The sequence below is a fragment of the Lolium rigidum genome, unplaced genomic scaffold, assembly GCF_022539505.1.
Source record: "Lolium rigidum isolate FL_2022 unplaced genomic scaffold, APGP_CSIRO_Lrig_0.1 contig_33705_1, whole genome shotgun sequence".
In the NCBI taxonomy this organism is placed as follows: domain Eukaryota; kingdom Viridiplantae; phylum Streptophyta; class Magnoliopsida; order Poales; family Poaceae; genus Lolium; species Lolium rigidum.
Window position 1 is genome coordinate 1 of NW_025900243.1, and position 22,325 is coordinate 22,325.

A 22,325-nucleotide genomic window follows, 5' to 3' on the forward strand; every position below is an offset into this window, starting at 1 on the left:
CTCCGCAAGCAACACCAACGGCAGTGCAACCCAGTTCAACGGGTGGCACGGAGGCTTCTTCATCGAGCATCTCCAAAGTAAAAAGTATTGGTTGGCACGAAGCGACCAAGTGGGGATGAAGGGTGGACACAAATTCGCATGACTGATGGGCATGAATATTGGAGTGCCGCGTCCTGGAAATCTCCCATGTATTATGAAACAAGCCCTCCTCATTATCTTGCGGGTCAGTGGGATGATTGGCCAGAGGACAAGAAGCCGAAGATAGATTGGAGTGATGATGCCCCCGCCGACACACCCGTGTTCTATGCTCCGTGAAGTGTGTATGTTCATACTAGGCTTTTGTAAATGGGTTGAACTACTTGTCTAAAATGCAAAGTGTGTGTTTTGCACTTGAAAACATCTTTTTAAGGAATTTGCTGTGTGTACGTCGAAAATTCAAGTGTCTGAGTGTGTAGCTGAATAAGGGCTACTATGTTTTTTGGCGTGTGATCCTTGTTACAAATGCAAAGCCTGTCTCTATACCTGAACAAATCTTAAACGAATAATACCCGTGTTCATACTGTGTTTTTATGTATGTATCTGAGATGTTACTCTTCATCATGAAAACATGATCAACAAATATGTACCAACCCTCACATGTACTTTATTATCAACAATTGACTTAATGTTTTACCAACCCATCTACTTTTTTGTTACCTCCTTCTTTTATTTTCTCTTTTATTTTTGTTTTGTAGACAAAAGGTGGTCCTTTTTGTTTTTTAAGGGACCAAGGGAAACAATAATTATGTACCCATACATTCAGTATTCATCAACACATGAGTCCATGTGTTACCGACCCATTTCCATTTTTTTTAGCTGCATCTATTTTTTCCTTATATATGAACTTTTTGGTTTCTTTTTTGTTTCTTACGTGAATAGGGGGGAACCTAGTAATCAACCCTCCCATGCACTCTTCATTAAGAGTTGACTCAATGTTTTTACCAACCCATGTCATCTTTTGTTACCTCCTTATTTTTATTTCTCTTTTTTGTGTAGACAAAGGTGGTCCTTTTTGTTTTTTTAAGGGAACAAGGGAACCTACTTATCAACCCTCCCATGCACTCTTCATCAACAGGTGACTCAATGTTTTACCAACCCATCTACTCTCTTGTTACCATCTTTCTTTCTTTCTTTTTTCTGTAGACAAAGGTGGTCCTTTTTGGTTTTTTAAGGGAATAAGGGAACCTACTTATCAACCCTCCCATGCACTCTTCATCAATAGGTGGCTCAATGTTTTACCAACCCATCTACTCTTTTCTTACCTCCTTCTTTTTTTCTTTTTCTGTACACAAAGGTGGTCCTTTTTGTTTTTTAAGGCAACAAGGGAACCTACTTATCAACCCTCCCATGCACTCTTCATCAACAAGGTGACTCAATGTTTTATCAACCCATCTACTCTCTTGTTACCATCTTCTTTTCTTTCTTTTTCTGTACACAAAAGGTGGTCCTTTTTGTTTTTAAGGGAACAAGGGAACCTACTTATCAACCTCCCATGCACTCTTCATCAACAGGTGACTCAATGTTTTATCAACCCATCTACTCTCTTGTTACCATCTTCTTTCTTTCTTTTTCTGTAGACAAAGGTGGTCCTTTTTGTTTTTTAAGAAAACAAGGGAACCTACTTATCAACCCTCCCATGCACTCTTCATCAATAGGTGGCTCAATGTTTTACCAACCCATCTACTCTCTTGTTACCTCCTTCTTTTTTTCTTTTTCTGTACACAAAGGTGGTCCTTTTTGTTTCTTAAGGGAACAAGGGAACCTACTTATCAACCATCCCATGCACTCTTCATCAACAGGTGACTCAATGTTTTATCAACCCATCTACTATCTTGTTACCTCCTTCTTTCTTTCTTTTTCTGTACACAAAGGTGGTCCTTTTTGTTTCTTAAGGGAACAAGGGAACCTACTTATCAACCATCCCATGCACTCTTCATCAACAGGTGACTCAATGTTTTATCAACCCATCTACTCTATTGTTACCATCTTCTTTCTTTCTTTTTCTGTAGACAAAGGTGGTCCTTTTTGGTTCTTAAGGGAACAAGGGAACCTACTTATCAACCATCTCATGCACTATTCATCAACAGGTTACTCAATGTTTTATCAACCCATCTACTCTCTTGTTACCATCTTCTTTTTCGTAGACAAGGTGGTCCTTTTGTTTCTTAAGGAACAAGGGAACAAAGGTGGTCCTTTTTGTTTCTTAAAGGAACAACGGAGCCTACTTATCAACCATCTCATGCACTATTCATCAACAGGTGACTCAATGTTTTATCAACCCATCTACTCTCTTGTTACCATCTTCTTTCTTTCTGTTTCTCGTAGACAAAGGTGGTCCTTTTTGGTTTTTAAGGGAACAAGGGAAACTACTTATCAACCTCCTCATGGCCAATGTTTTACCAACCCATCCACTCTTTTGTTACCTCCTTCTTTTCTTTCTTTTCTCGTAGACAAAAGTGGTCCTTTTTGTTTTTTAAGGGAACAAGGGAACCTTCTTATCAACCCTCCCATGCACTCTTCATCAACGGTGACTCAATGTTTTATCAACCCATGTACTCTCTTGTTACCATCTTCTTTCTTTTCTTTTTCTGTAGACAAAGGTGGTCCTTTTTGTTTCTTAAGGGAACAAGGGAACCTACTTATCAACCATCCCATGCACTCTTCATCAACAGGTGACTCAATGTTTTATCAACCCATTTACTCTCTTGTTACCATCTTTTTTCTTTCTTTTTCTGTAGACAAAGGTGGTCCTTTTTGGTTTTTTAAGGGAACAAGGGAACCTACTTATCAACCCTCCCATGCACTCTTCATCCATAGGTGACTCAATGTTTTACCAACCCATCTACTCTTTTGTTACCTCCTTCTTTTTCTTTTTCGTACACAAAGGTGGTCCTTTTTGTTTTTTAAGGGAACAAGGGAACCTACTTATCAACCCTCCCATGCACTCTTCATCAACAGGTGACTCAATGTTTTTACCAACCCATCTACTCTCTTGTTACCATCTTCTTTCTTTCTTTTTCTGTACACAAAGGTGGTCCTTTTTGTTTTTTAAGGGAACAAGGGAACCTACTTATCAACCATCCCATGCACTCTTCATCAAATAGGTGGCTCAATGTTTTACCAACCCATCTACTCTCTTGTTACCTCCTTCTTTTTTTCTTTTTCTGTACAAAAAGGTTGTCCTTTTTGGTTTTTAAGGCAACAAGGGAACCTACTTATCAACCATCCCATGCACTCTTACCATCAATAGGTGGCTCAATGTTTTACCAACCCATCTACTCTCTTGTTACCTCCTTCTTTTTATTTCTCTTTTTTTGTAGACAAAGGTGGTCCTTTTTGTTTTTTAAGGGAACAAGGGAACCTACTTATCAACCCTCCCATGCACTCTTCATCAACAGGTGACTCAATGTTTTATCAACCCATCTACTCTCTTGTTACCATCTTCTTTCTTTCTTTTTTTATAGACAAAGGTGGTCCTTTTTGTTTCTTAAGGGAACAAGGGAACCTACTTATCAACCATCTCATGCACTATTCATCAACAGGTGACTCAATGTTTTTATCAACTCATTTACTCTCTTGTTACCTCCTTCTTTTTATTTCTCTTTTTTTGTAGACAAAGGTGGTCCTTTTTGTTTTTTAAGGGAACAAGGGAACCTACTTATCAACCCTCCCATGCAATCTTCATCAACAGGTTACTCAATGTTTTATCAACCCATCTACTCTCTTGTTACCATCTTTTTTTTTTCTGTAGACAAAGGTGGTCCTTTTTGTTTCTTAAGGGAACAAGGGAACAAAGGTGGTCCTTTTTGTTTTTTAAGGGAACAAGGGAACCTACTTATCAACCCTCCCATGCATTCTTCATCAACAGGTGACTCAATGTTTTATCAACCCATCTACTCTCTTCTTACCATCTTCTTTTCTTTATTTTTTCTGTAGACAAAGGTGTTCCTTTTTGTTTCTTAAGGGAACAAGGGAACCTACTTATCAACCATCTCATGCACTATTCATCAATAGGTGACTCAATGTTTTTATCAACCCATTTACTCTCTTTGTTACCTCCTTCTTTTTATTTCTCTTTTTTTTTAGACAAAGGTGGTCCTTTTTGTTTTTTAAGGGAACAAGGGAACCTACTTATCAACCCTCCCATGCACTCTTCATCAACAGGTGACTCAATGTTTTACCAACCCATCTACTCTCTTGTTGCCATCTTTATTTCTTTCTTTTTCTGTAGACAAAGGTGGTCCTTTTTGGTTTTTAAGGGAACAAGGGAACCTACTTATCAACCCTCCCATGCACTCTTCATCAATAGGTGGCTCAATGTTTTACCAACCCATCTACTCTTTTCTTACCTCCTTCTTTTTTTCTTTTTCTGTACACAAAGGTGGGCCTTTTTGTTTTTTAAGGCAACAAGGGAACCTACTTATCAACCCTCCCATGCACTCTTCATCAACAAGGTGACTCAATGTTTTATCAACCCATCTACTCTCTTGTTACCATCTTCTTTTCTTTCTTTTTCTGTACACAAAAGGTGGTCCTTTTTGTTTTTAAGGGAACAAGGGAACCTACTTATCAACCTCCCATGCACTCTTCATAACCAGGTGACTCAATGTTTTATCAACCCATCTACTCTCTTGTTACCATCTTCTTTCTTTCTTTTTCTGTAGACAAAGGTGGTCCTTTTTGTTTTTTAAGGAAACAAGGGAACCTACTTATCAACCCTCCCATGCACTCTTCATCAATAGGTGGCTCAATGTTTTACCAACCCATCTACTCTCTTGTTACCTCCTTCTTTTTTTCTTTTTACGTACACAAAGGTGGTCCTTTTTGTTTCTTAAGGGAACAAGGGAACCTACTTATCAACCATCCCATGCACTCTTCATCAACAGGTGACTCAATGTTTTATCAACCCATCTACTCTCTTGTTACCTCCTTCTTTCTTTCTTTTTCTGTACACAAAGGTGGTCCTTTTTGTTTCTTAAGGGAACAAGGGAACCTACTTATCAACCATCCCATGCACTCTTCATCAACAGGTGACTCAATGTTTTATCAACCCATCTACTCTATTGTTACCATCTTCTTTCTTTCTTTTTCTGTAGACAAAGGTGGTCCTTTTTGGTTCTTAAGGGAACAAGGGAACCTACTTATCAACCATCTCATGCACTATTCATCAACAGGTTACTCAATGTTTTATCAACCCATCTACTCTCTTGTTACCATCTTTTTTTTTCTGTAGACAAAGGTGGTCCTTTTTGTTTCTTAAGGGAACAAGGGAACAAAGGTGGTCCTTTTTGTTTCTTAAAGGAACAACGGAGCCTACTTATCAACCATCTCATGCACTATTCATCAACAGGTGACTCAATGTTTTATCAACCCATCTACTCTCTTGTTACCATCTTCTTTCTTTTCTGTTTCTGTAGACAAAGGTGGTCCTTTTTGGTTTTTAAGGGAACAAGGGAAACTACTTATCAACCTCCCATGGAATGTTTTACCAACCCATCCACTCTTTTGTTACCTCCTTCTTTTCTTTCTTTTTCTGTAGACAAAAGTGGTCCTTTTTGTTTTTTAAGGGAACAAGGGAACCTTCTTATCAACCCTCCCATGCACTCTTCATCAACAGGTGACTCAATGTTTTATCAACCCATGTACTCTCTTGTTACCATCTTCTTTCTTTTCTTTTTTCTGTAGACAAAGGTGGTCCTTTTTGTTTCTTAAGGGAACAAGGGAACCTACTTATCAACCATCCCATGCACTCTTCATCAACAGGTGACTCAATGTTTTACCAACCCATCTACTCTCTTGTTACCATCTTCTTTCTTTCTTTTTTCTGTAGACAAAGGTGGTCCTTTTTGGTTTTTTAAGGGAACAAGGGAACCTACTTATCAACCTCCCATGCACTCTTCATCAATAGATGACTCAATGTTTTTACCAACCCATCTACTCTTTTGTTACCTCCTTTCTTTTTTTCTTTTTTTGTACACAAAGGTGGTCCTTTTTGTTTTTTAAGGGAACAAGGGAACCTACTTATCAACCCTCCCATGCACTCTTCATCAACAGGTGACTCAATGTTTTATCAACCCATCTACTCTCTTGTTACCATCTTCTTTCTTTCTTTTTCTGTACACAAAGGTGGTCCTTTTTGTTTTTAAGGGAACAAGGGAACCTACTTATCAACCATCCCATGCACTCTTCATCAAATAGGTGGCTCAATGTTTTACCAACCCATCTACTCTCTTGTTACCATCCTTCTTTTTTTCTTTTTCTTTACACAAAGGTGGTCCTTTTTGGTTTTTAAGGCAACAAGGGAACCTACTTATCAACCCTCCCATGCACTCTTACCATCAATAGGTGGCTCAATGTTTTACCAACCCATCTACTCTCTTGTTACCTCCTTCTTTTTATTTCTCTTTTTTTGTAGACAAAGGTGGTCCTTTTTGTTTTTTAAGGGAACAAGGGAACCTACTTATCAACCCTCCCATGCACTCTTCATCAACAGGTGACTCAATGTTTTATCAACCCATCTACTCTCTTGTTACCATCTTCTTTCTTTCTTTTTTCATAGACAAAGGTGGTCCTTTTTGTTTCTTAAGGGAACAAGGGAACCTACTTATCAACCATCTCATGCACTATTCATCAATAGGTGACTCAATGTTTTTATCAACCCATCTACTCTCTTGTTACCTCCTTCTTTTTATTTCTCTTTTTTGTAGACAAAGGTGGTCCTTTTTGTTTTTTAAGGGAACAAGGGAACCTACTTATCAACCCTCCCATGCAATCTTCATCAACAGGTTACTCAATGTTTTATCAACCCATCTACTCTCTTGTTACCATCTTCTTTTTTCGTAGACAAGGTGGTCCTTTTTGTTTCTTAAGGGAACAAGGGAACAAAGGTGGTCCTTTTTGTTTTTTAAGGGAACAAGGGAACCTACTTATCAACCCTCCCATGCACTCTTCATCAACAGGTGACTCAATGTTTTATCAACCCATCTACTCTCTTGTTACCATCTTCTTTTCTTTCTTTTTTCTGTAGACAAAGGTGGTCCTTTTTGTTTCTTAAGGGAACAAGGGAACCTACTTATCAACCATCTCATGCACTATTCATCAATAGGTGACTCAATGTTTTTATCAACCCATCTACTCTCTTTGTTACCTCCTTCTTTTTATTTCTCTTTTTTTGTAGACAAAGGTGGTCCTTTTTGTTTTTTAAGGGAACAAGGGAACCTACTTATCAACCCTCCCATGCAATCTTCATCAACAGGTTACTCAATGTTTTATCAACCCATCTACTCTCTTGTTACCATCTTCTTTCTTTTTTTTTGTAGACAAAGGTGGTCCTTTTTGGTTTTTAAGTGAACAAGGGAAACTACTTATCAACCTCCCATGCACTCTTCAGCAATACGTGGCTGAATGTTTTACCAACCCATCTACTCTTTTGTTACCTCCTTCTTTTCTTTCTTTTTCTGTAGACAAAACTGGTCCTTTTTGTTTTTTAAGGGAACAAGGGAACCTTCTTATCAACCCTCCCATGCACTCTTCAGCAATACGTGGCTGAATGTTTTACCAACCCATCTACTCTTTTGTTACCTCCTTCTTTTCTTTCTTTTTCTGTAGACAAAAGTGGTCCTTTTTGTTTTTTAAGGCAACAAGGGAACCTACTTATCAACCCTCCCATGCACTCTTCATCAATAGGTGACTCAATGTTTTTTACCAACCCATCTACTCTCTTGTTTTTAAGGGAACAAGGGAACCTACTTATCAACCCTCCCATTCACTCTTTCATCAACAAATGACACAATGTTTTATCAATCGATATATTCTTTTGTTACCTCCTTTTTTTATTTCTCTTTTTTGTGTGTACAGGTGGTTCTTTTTATTTTTTAAGTGAACAAGGGAAACAATAATTATCAACCCTCATATTCACTATTCATCAACACATAAGTGCATGTGTTACCTACACATTTCCATTATTTTTCTATATGAAATTTCGTCCTTTTTGTTTTTTAAGGTAACAAGGGAACGGGCACCTACTTATCAACCCTCCCATGAACTCTTCATCAACACCTTAGTCCATATGTTACCAACACTCCCATTCAGTCTTTATCAACATGTATATGGAAGCTTAACCAACACCTACATTATTATGTTACCAAGAAGGGAATTGCGGAAGAAGGGAATTGTCATGTTGCAAGTCGTAGTTCATTTCATTTGCAAGTGGATTATGTTGCTCCCCTCCCTTTTTTTTAACCCTAAAATTTCACTAGCCCAAAAAGAGAATAAGGAAATAGTTAATATATTACTACGTGAACATGTAAATGGAATTGCCCACGTGCAGCAAGCAAAATAACGTTCGACAACCCAACTTGTGTCACGAGCGGAAAGGGAATTGCGGAAGAAGGCAAATCAATTAAGGCACGTAACCTGTGTGGTCCACAATTACCACGAAAGGAAACGCGGTTTATTCCCAAATTGGGTTGTCCGAAACCGATCGCTCGATTTAATTCTGGCGCGCGAGCGCCAGCTAGGGTCGCCCATCTGTAGGAGTTGTACTCGGTTTTGATTGGGCCGATTCTGGAGCCTCTGGCTGACGCGGTCAGTCCACGGGAAAAGATAGGATTAGCTAACCAAGCGGTTTTCTTTCAGCCAAACGTAGAAACAGGAGGGTGGACCGGTTTTTGTGACGTACCAAAATTTGGATCCGGTTTATTTACCTACCAACACCACCTATCCGTAACTTATTAGTAGAGATAGTATAAATGGTTTTAGGGTTTAAGGTTGTATAGTTCATATATTCTTTATGCGAAAAAATTCTACTGATTTTTCTTTGGGATACCACTCTTTAGATCGCCTTGAAGAAATATTATATTCTATTTTCTCTGATTTCATTGCTGCTAATAAAAAGGCTTTTGGATAAGGTAGTGTAGACCATCACCTATGCATTTTATGGCGACAGTGCTGAGTATATATGACAGCTTCGATGTTTGTGATTGTCATAGCATGACCTCGGTACGCCGGTCACTATGGCGACCAATTGAGTAATTGACCACGGGTTGATAGACTCGGTTCTACCATTCAGCTTAGTAGTCAACTTATTCCTTTTGCTTGAATCTTCTTTGATAATGAATGACAAAAAGATTCTGGATTGTTTCTGTAATTGCCTTTCAAGAAAATGAACCCTCCACGTGCAAATATGTAATTATCCCTTGAAAGATGCTAAATTAAATTAAGATGCACAACCTAAGTAAATGCCATGTTTAAATGCTAAATTAAATTAATTCTTTGTTTGACTGACATATACAAATCTTGAGTTCTCAACTGTTCAATAAAAAATAGCATTGTTTTGTTTTGAATTTGTTAATCCTGGTGGCACACTGATAGCCTGAAATTTTATCCTCTTGGCAAGAACGTGAGCAACCATCCTTACCTGCCGAATTATTGCGGAGCAATGTCTGCCAAGGTAACCATTCACACATAACCTTTCACACATGTTGCTTTTTAGAGAGCTTGATTATTACAAGGTGGGAATTCATTGATTCTGATCCATAATATGCGGGGCCCTATTGTACTACTTGTCTTGCTTGTTCTCTTCGCATTTATATTCTACTAAGAAGCCACACTTTGCTGATCCATGAATTATATATGATACATGTGCAGAATTCTATGGTTCTGAGAATTGCTATTTTGGTTGTACAGGATTATGTTCGGTGGCCGCCCTCATGTGTTACGTTCTTTTCACCCCTTAGATGATTATTTTGCTCATACTGAGTTATGTGGTTTTTCCGTGTTGGGTTGGTTGGTATGTCCTTGCTTATTTTTGATGTAACACATGCGTGCTTATAATGAGAAACAAGGCTTACATGAGCATGGAGGATTACTGGTCAGTATAATTGGACTACCTGGGCATCAAGCCATCAAGTATAGATTGCAGAGAAGGACGAAGAGTACATCCTTGAGCAGTAGTTCAGTGATGCCTGGTATGTCTGTTTATGTTGGGATAATACAGCTTTGTTTTAAGGAATTTGGACGGTGTTGGTGGATTTGAAATGGTGGAAGGAGAAATGAAGCTGAGGCCGTGTGCCCATATTAAAATGTACAAGCCGAATATCGAGGTTTATTTTCTTTCTTTCCTGGAGGTGCTTTTGCTTTTTCTTTGAAAGACTACTGGAACCTGTGTTTCCCCTTTACAACCAATTCTTAGTATTGAACTACGTATTTTGCTATCTGGTCCAGTGACATTTTATTCACTATTCATTCGAAGAAGATATGCCATTGGTTGGGGTGACACAACGGCATGTGTTGCAGCTCGATGAGTCGGCCCAGCCAGGTCATGCTCCCTGAGGAATACTGCTTTTATGCTTCTCTTTTGAATTTCATAAATTTTATAGATGTATGCTTGTACCTGAAAGTTAGGATTTTGATGCAAAACTAAACCTTTGTTAGGAAACCCCTTGGATAAATAGGTAATCTTGATGGAGGAACTATTCCTACCCAGGCTATTATCATTTTGTTTTGTGCAAACAGAGATCCAACGCTAGAAATATTCTTGATATGGTCAAGGTTCGTTGTTCTCCGTAGATGAGGAAAATCTTTTGAATCAACATAATTGATATATATTCCCATTTTAATAGCATAATGCTTAGTCATATTGGTTGCCTATACTTGCTATGTATTAACCGGTTAGTTAAATAATTCTGATGACATCTCTGATCTATGGGAATAAAACAGAATTGTAGGAGTTGGTTCTCACATGAGACCAATAAAATGAGTATTTTGTTTAGTTTTCTTTTTTGCCTTGTTTGCTTACTGGAACAAGCATCATATTATTGATTTATGCCTTATTTGCTTCAGGCCTTCTGTTATTTCATACGTTCCAGTGAACCTGAAGAATTGATATTATATATCCCTCTTCTGTTATTTTCAGCAAACAATCAAAGTTTGATCATAGTGTAGGTCATATGCTAAATAGTTTGTTGGTTGCATCTAAACTCATGAGACATCTGTTGGCGATTCAAAATTTAAAGTGAGTTTCAAACGATTATGTCCAATAAAGTGTATACCAAAATGAAATTCTTTATGTTTGGCTGAGCTAATGTACTTAAATTCAGCAAATAGAGTTATTCTGGTCTGACTTTACCCACACAATATGTTATATGGCGATATGTGATTACTTTGTTTTCTATACATCACTTTTGCTGGTGGAAGCTAGCAGATTTTTGGCATGTACAAACTTATTGGAAAACCCTTCTAGGTATGCATAGACTGAGTGTGCTTGGATCCAGGCCACCTCTCTTGGATTCCTATCAAGAGCTCGGCTTACGGCACAGCTGTTGACCAAGCGAGAGTTTTTGTGATGAGCTAGGTGCGCTCCTGGAAGAAAAAGAGGATGGCACAAGGGAACCGTCGCCGCGTGGACGTCGCAGTGCCTCCCACACGGTGTTATTGTGGTAGCATATCATCGCTGCTCCAGGCGACCCCGTGGTGCTTGATGTCTACGGGTGCTTCTATTCTTGTAGACAGTGTTGGGCCTCCAAGAGCAGAGGTTTGTAGAACAGCAGCAAGTTTCCCTTAAGTGGATCACCCAAGGTTTATCGATCTCAGGGAGGAAGAGGTCAAAGATATCCCTCTCATGCAACCCTGCAACCACAAAGCAAGAAGTCTCTTGTGTCCCCAACACACCTAATAGGTGTACTAGTTCGGCGAAGAGATAGTGAAATACGGGTGGTATGAATAAGTAGTAGCAACGGCACCAGAAAAGTGCTTTGCCCAGGACGATAAACAAGCAGTAGTAACGCAGCAGTAGTAACGCAGTAAAACGAGTAAACAAGCAGCGATAGCGATATTTAGGAACAAGGCCTAGGGATTAGACTTTCACTAGTGGACACTCTCAACTTTGATCACATAACAGAATAGATAAATGCATACTCTACACTCTCTTGTTGGATGATGAACATATTGCGTAGGATTACACGAACCCTCAATGCCGGAGTTAACAAGCTCCACAATTCAATGTTCATATTTAAATAACCTTAGAGTGCATGAAAGATCAATTCGACTAAACCAAGTACTAACATAGTATGCACACTGTCACCTTCACACTATGTAGGAGGAATAGATCACATCAATACTATCATAATGATAATTAACTCCACAATCTACAAGAGATCGTGATCATAGCATATGCCAAGTACTAACACGGATGCACACACTGTCACCATTACAACGTGCAGGAGGAATAAACTACTTTAATAACATCACTAGAGTAGCACATAGATAAATTGTGATACAAAACACATTGCAATCATAAAGAGATATAAATAAGCACTTCACTACGCCATTCATAACAGGTGAGTAAGTATTCGTGAAATATAGCCTAAGAGACCCACACGGTGCACACACTTGTCACCTTTACACACGTGGGACAAGGAGTCTCCGGAGATCACATAAGTAAAACTCACTTGACTAGCATAGTGACATCTAGATTACAAGCATCATCATATGAATCTCAATCATGTAAGGCAGCTCATGAGATTATTGTATTGAAGTACATAGGAGAGAGATTAACCACATAGCTACCGGTACAGCCCCGAGCCTCGATGGAGAACTACTCCCTCCTCATGGGAGACGAGCAGCGTTGATGAAGATGGCGGTGGAGATGGCAGCGGTGTCGATGGAGAAGCCTTCGGGGGCACTTCCCCGTTCCGGCGGCGTGCCGGAACGGAGACTCCTGTCCCCGGATCTTGGCTTCGCGATGGCGGCGGCTGCGGAAGGTTTTCCGTATCGTGGTTCTTCGCATCGGGGGTTTCGCGACGGAGGCTTTAAGTAGGCGGAAGGGCGGAGTCGGAGGGCCGACGAGGGCCCACACCATAGGCGGCGCGGGCCCCCTTGGCCGCGCCGCCTTGTGGTGTCGCCACCTCGTGGCCCCACTTCGTATGCTCTTCGGTCTTCCGGAAGGTTCGTGGCAAAATAGGACCCCGGGTCTTGATTTCGTCCAATTCCGAGAATATTTCGTTACTAGGATTTCTGAAACCAAAAACAGCAGAAAACGACAGAATCGGCACTTCGGCATCTTGTTAATAGGTTAGTTCCAGAAAATGCACGAATATGACATAAAATGTGCATAAAACATGTAGGTATCATCAATAATATGGCATGGATCATAAGAAATTATCGATACGTCGGAGACGTATCAGTGCTATCCACATGCGTTGTCGGAACATCCATTCCATGATTCTGCCTACACCCACCTGCCTGTAGCCTGGGAGTGTGTCGTCTGAACTGGAGCCTGAAGCACGCTGCACGGTAGCAACCAACATTGCTATCCATGTTGAATATTGCTGCTGCAGGTTTGCTCAACCTCCGCATTTTTGTTTCCCCCACTCTTGTGTACTATATTGACTTTGTTTTGACCTCCAGGCCTTCTATAGACTACATCTAATCTCTTTCTTTTCTCATCATGCAGCAGCCAGGAATGCTGGGGATAGAGGTCGGTGAAGACCTTGCTTGCCTGTCGAATAAACCAAGTAATGAGAAAATCAAATAAGCTGTCCAGGGACTGGTTGTGGTAAGTGTGCACTATTTGAATCGTCCAATTGTTGTTTTAAAGTTGATTCCCTTAATCCACCGTTTCGCCTAAAGGACAGGAATATGGATTCAATGAAAGACAAACACTATTTGCTTAGAAACGTTCCTGTTGTTTTTTTCGTACTTTTTAGTTTGCGTTGTTTACTCTTTGCAAAACACTGATTGTCCTCTGCTCTTTACATTTTTGAGGTTTAATAACAATTTGCCTCTTGAGTTCCACATAACCATGAACTGATGTACGTAAGTGCTCATACCCCACTAAGTTCATATGTATAAATCTGGTGGGTTGGAGTTTCGTTGTGAAAGTCCTGAAAAAACATGGAGGACGATGACGGATTAGATAGTGCAGAGGAAGATAATATATGGTGCATCTGGCCTATCCCAGTTTGCCATTTTGAAAAAGAAACAACATCTATCTGTTAATTTGAGCGTATGTTGAATATAACAATACTCAGTTCGGTGCACATTTCTGATTTTTATGGTAGTATGTGATAAGATTTCTGAACTTCAGTTTTACCATAGAGCACAAAAGAATATAATAAGTTATATGTATGAGATCAGGTTCATTTGTGATTCTAAAATAGGGACCTAGGAGTAATTTATTTCTCTTGCTCACTGTAATTAACTAGAAACATATATTGCTAATAATAGGAATTTCTGTTGAAACTCAGCTCAAGCTTAATAAACATTGAGAGCAGTGATGTTTTCTTTTATTGTCGAGAGTGCGAAAGAAATCTGAATAATCAAATTTCAAGGTTAGAGTTTTCTTTCAATATCCATCTCCACGGTTTTCCATATACGTGTGTTTGGATGCCATGCCACCTTAAGTTAAGTACAATGTATCTATATATCATGTTGCGTGGTCCATCCAGTGACACATGTGCAAATATAAAGTTTCATCATGCTACAACGCTTCTTGAGAGAAAAGAACCAGACTGATTCGGTATTTTTTTCCTGCAGCTCAAATTCCATATTGTTTTCAGGTTGTTCTTCACTGCTTTGTGTTCTTCAACTTTCTGTTCAGCCTGATACAAAAATATGCATTGTATTGCTGTACGATATACCTCTGAACACAGTTCAGCTAAAATGTCGCTTGGACAGAGCACTATTGTTTCTTGTTTTTGTAGAGTTCTTATTACGATTCCCTTTTAGGTGTATGAAACACTTCTTTTCAATTTCAAAAGCAGCTGTGTTGGGTATTTGAGAATAGTGGCAGCACGACATGAGGGTATGACACTGCGGCAATTGGTTATACTCCCTTCTCTATTTTGTATTGTTGGATATATTGACGTAAGTATGATACGTTAATAATGACTTAGATCTATTGGTAAGTTCTTGGTTGGCCTTTCCTTTCTCACTCCATCTGTGTGTTTATTTGATAACTACTACAACATGCAGGTATAATGTGTGGGCAACTTTTTCCTTGGTTCTTCAGGCTGCATTGCAATAGTTGGGGAGGTGTTGGAGAGGAACGGGAATTGTACAACTGCAGTCTCCTGTAATCATCCTCCCTAAACTTTGGTGTGTCATATTTGCATTTGTTGTACTGAACTGAAGTTTTAATATTGTAGTCCTCGGGTTTTAATTAATTCGGAAACCTAAATTTTATACATATTGGTGTTTGTTCTATGCTTTTTAGTGATGATCCTGATGTATATTTACTGGAGAATAATAATATTACTTCACAAAAGCTTCTTATCAAATAAGACATCGGAGTAACAGTAGGTATATTTCCTTGATCTACCGATATTCCTTGTTTGTTGAAACATGTGGTTTGTAAATATACAATGCATTCTTCGCATCGGATGATTCGAGGGTTGACATAACTCTGTCTCTCCTATGCAAATCATTTTTATTACCCTTGTACATATGTTTCCGTTAAATTTTCTTTGTTTAAGAAGCACTAGCTGTAGCATGTCCACCATTTATCTATTTTCCTATTTTTCTCGTTCATTACATTCGCTTATGCTCCAAGATGCATCTCAAAATACTGTTGTTTGTGTTGTGTCCTCAATCCGAGCATATTTTGAAGTGGTTGCTTTGAAATTTTACTTTCCTAAAAGAACGGATGTCCACCAAATTTATCCTTTATGATATATCATAACCTGCGGTGAAGTTCCCTAAACACTTTCTATATGGCCTAGGGTGAGATAATTGTCATCATGCATCTAGAATGAAAATGGGATGCTCATATATTTCCATCCTTTCAGGGCACTCCATTTTCTATTTGTATTATATATATGCGCCCCATGCTAATAAAAGGTAAAAGCAGCAAACAAATTAATGTAGATTTTAATGGTTCCTGCTTTTCGGGTAATTGAAATCTTTTGTGTGTGTTTGCTTTCCATAGTTAATGTCATGTAGATTACTCGGGCTCTTGTGCATTGTAGGAGATCGTGAATGGCAGAATTAGGTTACGGATAGTGTGAGAAATCATCGATTGTTAGATCGTGAGCTAATTTGGAACATCTTTTTTGCTTCACCATGTAGTACCTACCTTAGTTTTGCTATTTCTCAAACTTCATGATACTATGGTCCTTTGTAACTGCAAAGAGAAATCTACAAATAATATGTTAAGTGCTCAAAGTGAATATGTAAATTGAGTTAATTTGTGGTATTACGTAGGAGCTTATATAACTAACTAAATGCAGGCGTGCCAGAGGTGCAGGTGACCACAGCTGCGCTTACTTTCGCTCATGTCATGAAGAGACTGACGGCCTGCTGCCGAGGGAGGCGACACTGACTGCGTTGAGCCGATGTCATCTGAAGAATCATACGGCGGCTTGCCATGCACAGCACTGTGCTCGGTTTACCTTGGGCTCATCATCAAGGACGATGGCAGCAATCAGGCCTGATCTGGAGGCGGTGTGGTCAGCGAGTCCTCTGTCGGAGGAGGCGAGGACCAGCATGAGGTTTCATAACTTAAAATCATTCAGTAATTAATCTTCAAGAAATGTATTAAGAGCATCGTGTAGAAGTTCATGATTGTTTGACTCAGTTATGGCAAATGAAGCAAATGAGTTTTTCATGTATTCTTGTTTGTAGCAAAGTATAAGGGCAATAATTTTTCAGATAGCTTATTAACATTTGTTAAACAGTGGAGATGTTGCTTGTTCCTTCACCATACCACATGCTTCAAAGGGTGCGGCATGTCACCATCCTCAATCCATGAGTGTGCTAAGCATTAGGTGCTTCATGCTGATTCCATATCTGTATGTGACAAGCCGAAAAATATGCTGACACCTGCATGAATACTGCCCAAATGAGCAATTTGGGATTTGATCTTACATTCAACAGAATTGCGATGCGTTTCCAAAGGGAATGCCATGCTTTGAATCATACCTATTATTTATATCACTACTATATCACTTATTTGATACTTCAGACTACACTTCAATTTTTTTAGAGTCTTCCATTGTATGTCATTTTGTTTGGTTATATGCTACAACATAAATACTTTTCATAATGCCTGCAACTATTTGGTTCAAATATTCTTTGTTAGTGGAACAAGATTCAATAGAACCATGGTGTTTTTCCTAACAATAATATTAGTACATCAAGTACGACCAGACCGTAAAAGTGGAAGCGCACACATAACCCAATATTAGATATGTTTTCAAAATTGACACTTCTAACCATAAAAAATGTGGTATCAACTCTTTTGTCTTGAAGTAGATACATTTATCTTGAAATTAGTAATTATCCTTTCATGCCTCTTTTACAATGCTCCCTCTTTTGGTACAATAACCATAATTTAGTGGAGGAGCTTATACAAAAACATAAAAACTGAAAATATTAGTGCAAAATAGTACTCCCTCTGTTTCAATCTATAATGCCTATAAATTTTCTGCATTTGTTTCATAATATAAGAGTAGATCTGCGTTTATTTGCAAAGAACCCCTTCCACCGATCAGCTGAATAGCAGAAAATAAGGAAATCAATCTGATCTCGTGCATAAAATCTGGGAACTGATTTACGGTACAACCTCCTCTATCTAACGTCTCTCTCTTTTGTGTTAGAAAATGACTTACGCTAATTACCGTGCAGAAAATCTATAGGTATTATAGATTGAAACGGAGGGAGTACTAAATTTAAATTGTCATATCTTACTATGGCACCTTGATGGAATGATGTGTCTGCAAGATATTAAAGTACTTAAATTTTGAGTTAATTTTTAATATTAAAATAAGGTAAAACTCATGGTTTAAATTTCGACTTGATTTTGCCATTTGCGCGATAGCGCAACGGGTCATCTAGTGTAATGTAAAAATTGTAGTCCGTAAAGCATAACCCCAAAAAAGAAAGGGGCAGTTCAGTGATGACATCATATCACCATGTCTAACAAGGTTCGATTATATCGTTCCGATGCTGCATTTCTCTGTGCAATTTCAGGAGACGTAAGTTGTGAAATAATTTTGTAATTGTTAAAATGATCGCTAACCTCGTAACTTAAATACTTTCCTCTATGATCCAATTCTAGAAATTTGATTTTCTTGTTACATTGATTCTCTACTTCATTCTATTTTTTGGAACTTTTCATATGTCAGACTAACGTCTAATTAAATAGATATAATAGTATCTACTCAAATCGTCCATGAGAGTCGTAAAGTAGAGGAAGCCTCCATGTGTGGCTATACTTAGAGGGCCGCATATATCTGTATATTATTTCTAGTAAGTTAGTTTTACCCGTTAGACATGATTCACAAGTATGAAATGATTCAAAATCAAGTGACTCTAAGAATACATCTTCATAGTGTTTCTTCGTGCCTTTATGTTTAATATGACTTAACTGACAGTGCCACAAGAATGTGGTATTGAATTTGTTAGTCTTTCGATGGTTAACATCAGTGTTAAAGATGTGTTTATGAATCTCGAGATTCATCACAAAAAAGACGCTAAAAAGGGCATGTGGCCATAAAGATATTATTCATAGAAATCGGACAACCATCCAGTTAAAATAATAACCATCATGCAATAAGCATGGTTCACTTATAATGTTCTAACATAAAGCAACACTTAGCGCGGGGGTGCTGAAGGTGAGCCGACTGGTGCGGAGTCGGTGATGGTGGTATGATGTGATAGCCAACATAGGGGAGTTGGTTGCTGCGGAGTTGGTGCCGGCTAGTTGGTCGCGGTAGCTGGCATAGGTGAGTCCACTAATGCGGAGTCGATGCCATTGTCGAAGTATAGGAGCGCGAAGACGACTAGTGGTGGGCAGCTCAATCTGATCTATGATTGGTACACCAAAAAAAGAGACGGTCAAGTGAACGACGGCGAGAAAAATAGATCTAACGATCGGCAAAAAAAAAACTTGCCAGTGCAGCCTTTCACGGATCGGTGGACGAACCCTACTATGGTCGCCGGCCTCGGCGGAGATAATGGAGATAGACCTTCCCAGAGACGGCACGGTGTGCAAGCGTATGCAGCGGTTAGGTCAAAGATCTCGTCACTTAAATACCATGCGAATGAATAGATTTGACGTAACGTACTAGATGTATTCGAGATACTCTCGAGCTAGTATACATATAGATCCAAGGGACCGACTTGAAGTAGAAGATGAAAAACAAATCTTATCTCTATCTTCTTTAACAATCAATACCATATATATTTATAGTAGCAAGTAGTACATCGTACGTACAAATGTATGAGTTGTCTCTAGCGATTACAAAATAATATATTTTTAAAATCTGCCAATCTTTTAGGTTTTCAAATTCTTTCATTTACCATGATGTAAACTTGTATTTTTCTGAAGTCAGCCGAAAGTAGTTACCAAACCAATAACCTGTAAATACAACGAAGGTTCTCTCGTAATTTTATGAGTCGCAATACCAAAGCTATGTGCACGCGTGCAAACTTCAAAATAATCAATCAACGTTAGCAGGAGCACCAACACTAAAATTTCATGAAACCGTAACCAAACAGCGTTAATCACGATTTTTGTTTAAAAAACTTAGCTCTGACTAATATTTCCTAGCTGACAATATTACTTCCAAAAAGGGTTTTGGCATTTTCCCTTTAGATCCCTGGACAGACCCGACCCGATTCCATGGACGGCAACGCGCCGTCTGCACGCAAAGGTCGTCCGGCCGCCTCCACCCATCCCCTGCTCCTCTCTCCGCCACGCCACCATCGAGATCCTCAAGCAGCTGCTCCTCTCCGATCTTCCTACCTCGATTGCCTCTCGGTAAGCCTTGATTCATCCCAAATCCCCTCTCAAATCGCGATTCCGTGCTGTTCGACGGTACTCATAGCGCATCAGATGCCCCGCGCGCGACCCCGTAGGATAGGACGGCTCCGAAAGGCGTCCGACCCAGCTGGTTTTGCGTTGTTGGGAATCTTCTGCGAGTAGCTTGATCAAGTAGTCGGCCTTGTAGTTAGGTCTGGTCTGTTTGGATTTCGGTCAAAGTTAGGGGTCGTCGAACTGGAAGTGCTTGTGGGGCAAGGGTGTTTGATCAAATTAGGCCCTAAATGCTCGATCATATAAATTCCTGAAGAATTTGGGTCATAGCTGAGGTTTCTGCCTCTGGATTCGTGGTCTCGTGGTTGATACTTCTATAATTAAGTTGATTATTAATGCAATTTGCCTACACACATTTTGTTTACATCTGTTTTGTTCTTGTAGTGTTAGACCAAGTAGTTGAAACCTGCCGACCAAGCTAGAACTTTTATCAAACGCAACTGGCATGCTATTCCTATCGGAGCTGTGGTGCGCTACTATTATGTGGTTCTGGAATGGTGAACTCCGTATAACTTCACTGTCTCTTCTTAACCAGATTTGGTGCCAGCCAGTGGTTTAGAGGGGTTATGCCACAGCAATTGATCTGAATTTGAAGATAAGCAGGACAGTATGGGTTCCTATCTAAGTGTTGCAAGCAGCACTGCTCGATCCGTGGATTCCGACAACGCAAGTGGAACAGTTTCCAATAAGAGGGCCAAGATAACCACGTATGACTGTGGGTCATATTCGAGGATAATTCCAACTCTTCCTGACGAGCTTTCGTTTCAAATTTTAGCAAGGATACCGCGGATTCATCATCTGAAGATGAAGATTGTTAGCCGAAACTGGAAGGCCGCGATCACCAGCTCTGAACTTGCCCAGGTGAGAAGAGAGCTTGGGTTAACTGAAGAATGGCTGTACATGCTGACCAAACTCGAGGCAAACAAGCTTGACTGCTATGCCCTCGATCCATCTTGCCAGAAGTGGCAAAGGTTGCCATCCATGCCTTCGTTCGTCAATGAGGAGGAATCTGGTGGCAGGACACGCTCTTCTGGGTTCCGGATGTGGAATGTTGTGGGCTCAAGCAGTAGGATTGCTGACTTCTTTAAGAGATGGTTTTGGCGCCGATATGGTTTGGACCAAATGCCCTTTTGTGGGTGCTCTGTCGGAGTTGCTGATGGTTGCTTGTATGTTTTGGGGGGATTTTCCAAAGCGGTTGCCTTGAATTGCGTATGGAGATATGATCCTTTTCTCAATTTGTGGCAGGAAGTTAACCCGATGATGTCTGGTAGGGCTTTCTCCAAGGCATCATTGCTGGGGAGTAAGTTATATGTGGTTGGTGGAGTTAGTAGAGGTCGGAATGGTTTGCTTCCTCTACGATCGGGTGAAGTGCTTGATCCTAAAACTGGCCTATGGAGTGAGTTGCCGGAAATGCCTTTTGTGAAAGCACAGGTATTGCCCACGGCTTTCTTGGCTGATGTGCTGAAGCCTATTGCCACTGGAATGGCTTCCTATAAAGGGAAGCTATATGTTCCTCAGAGCCTGTACTCATGGCCATTCTTTTTCGATATTGGAGGTGAAATCTATGACTCGGAACTAAACTCTTGGACAACGATGCCAGATGGTCTTGGTGACGGATGGCCGGCAAGACAAGCAGGCACAAAATTAGGTGTTGTGGTTAACGATGAGCTTTATACATTGGAGCCTTCCAGCTCCTTGGACAGTGGCCAGATAAAGAAGTATGATTCTGAAGAAGATGTCTGGAGAACCATTGTACCACAGGTTCCAGTTCATGATTTCACCGACGCGGAGTCTCCTTATTTACTGGCTGGCCTTCAAGGAAAGCTCCATGTAATAACAAAAGACGCAAACAATAATCTCCAGATTATGCAAGTTGCACTGCAGAATAACACGGAAAACAATGCATCTGAAGAAAATGCCTTATGGAACACGGTGGCTTCGAGGAATTTTGGGGCTGCTGAACTCATTAGCTGCCAGGTTCTCGATGTGTAAAATGGGAGCTGCTGCTGATACTTAAGAGACTTTTTTGTAAGAAATACTTGTAGTCATTGCAATCTACCCAATGTTGCACAGTACAAGCTGTCGTATCAACTTATGGGTTTACAATTTGACAAGGAGGAAGATATATAAATTTCACGTTTATAGTTGATTGTAAGTCGATTCAGGCGCTCAAATAGTGCCATATATAGGCAACACGATGACTGTATAGTGAGTGTACTTTCACAGTGAAGGATTCAACTTGAAAATTTTGATTCATCTTTGCCATCTACTGTTCTGTATCATAGCTAAATCTTGTGTAACCATCTTGATATTCTCTACAGACTTGTGATGCACGGTATCCCTCTTCTTGGTAACCAGTGCATAATGTTTTGAATTTATCAGCTGTTCGGATCGTGGACTTTTGAGAAAGAAGATATTGAACGGCTCTCGTTTTTCCAGTTCTGCTTGGAAGGCAACCCAAGCAAGCCACTTT

General features: G+C 39.7%; 1 protein-coding gene and 1 long non-coding RNA gene across 2 annotated transcripts; both read left to right on the forward strand.

Moving 5' to 3' along the window:
• Window positions 1-13,272: 13,272 nt before the first annotated feature.
• On the forward strand, window positions 13,273-15,027 carry LOC124681087. The gene is made up of 4 exons (XR_006995705.1): window positions 13,273-13,376; window positions 13,493-13,594; window positions 14,575-14,842; window positions 15,013-15,027. It is a non-coding gene; the product is annotated as an uncharacterized LOC124681087 (long non-coding RNA).
• Window positions 15,028-19,652: 4,625 nt separating this feature from the next.
• LOC124681086 (F-box/kelch-repeat protein At1g22040-like) lies at window positions 19,653-22,108 on the forward strand. The gene is made up of 2 exons (XM_047216056.1): window positions 19,653-19,798; window positions 20,388-22,108. Exon 2 carries the CDS (start codon window positions 20,462-20,464, stop codon window positions 21,842-21,844), a length of 1,383 nt encoding a protein of 460 aa, XP_047072012.1. The 5' UTR covers window positions 19,653-19,798; window positions 20,388-20,461; the 3' UTR covers window positions 21,845-22,108.
• The last annotated feature ends 217 nt before the right edge of the window (window positions 22,109-22,325 follow it).

Coding starts and splice junctions, on each gene's coding strand:
- LOC124681086 (XM_047216056.1), top strand. CDS start 20,462: ATGGGTTCCTATCTAAGTGTTGCAAGCAGCACTGCTCGATCCGTGGAT.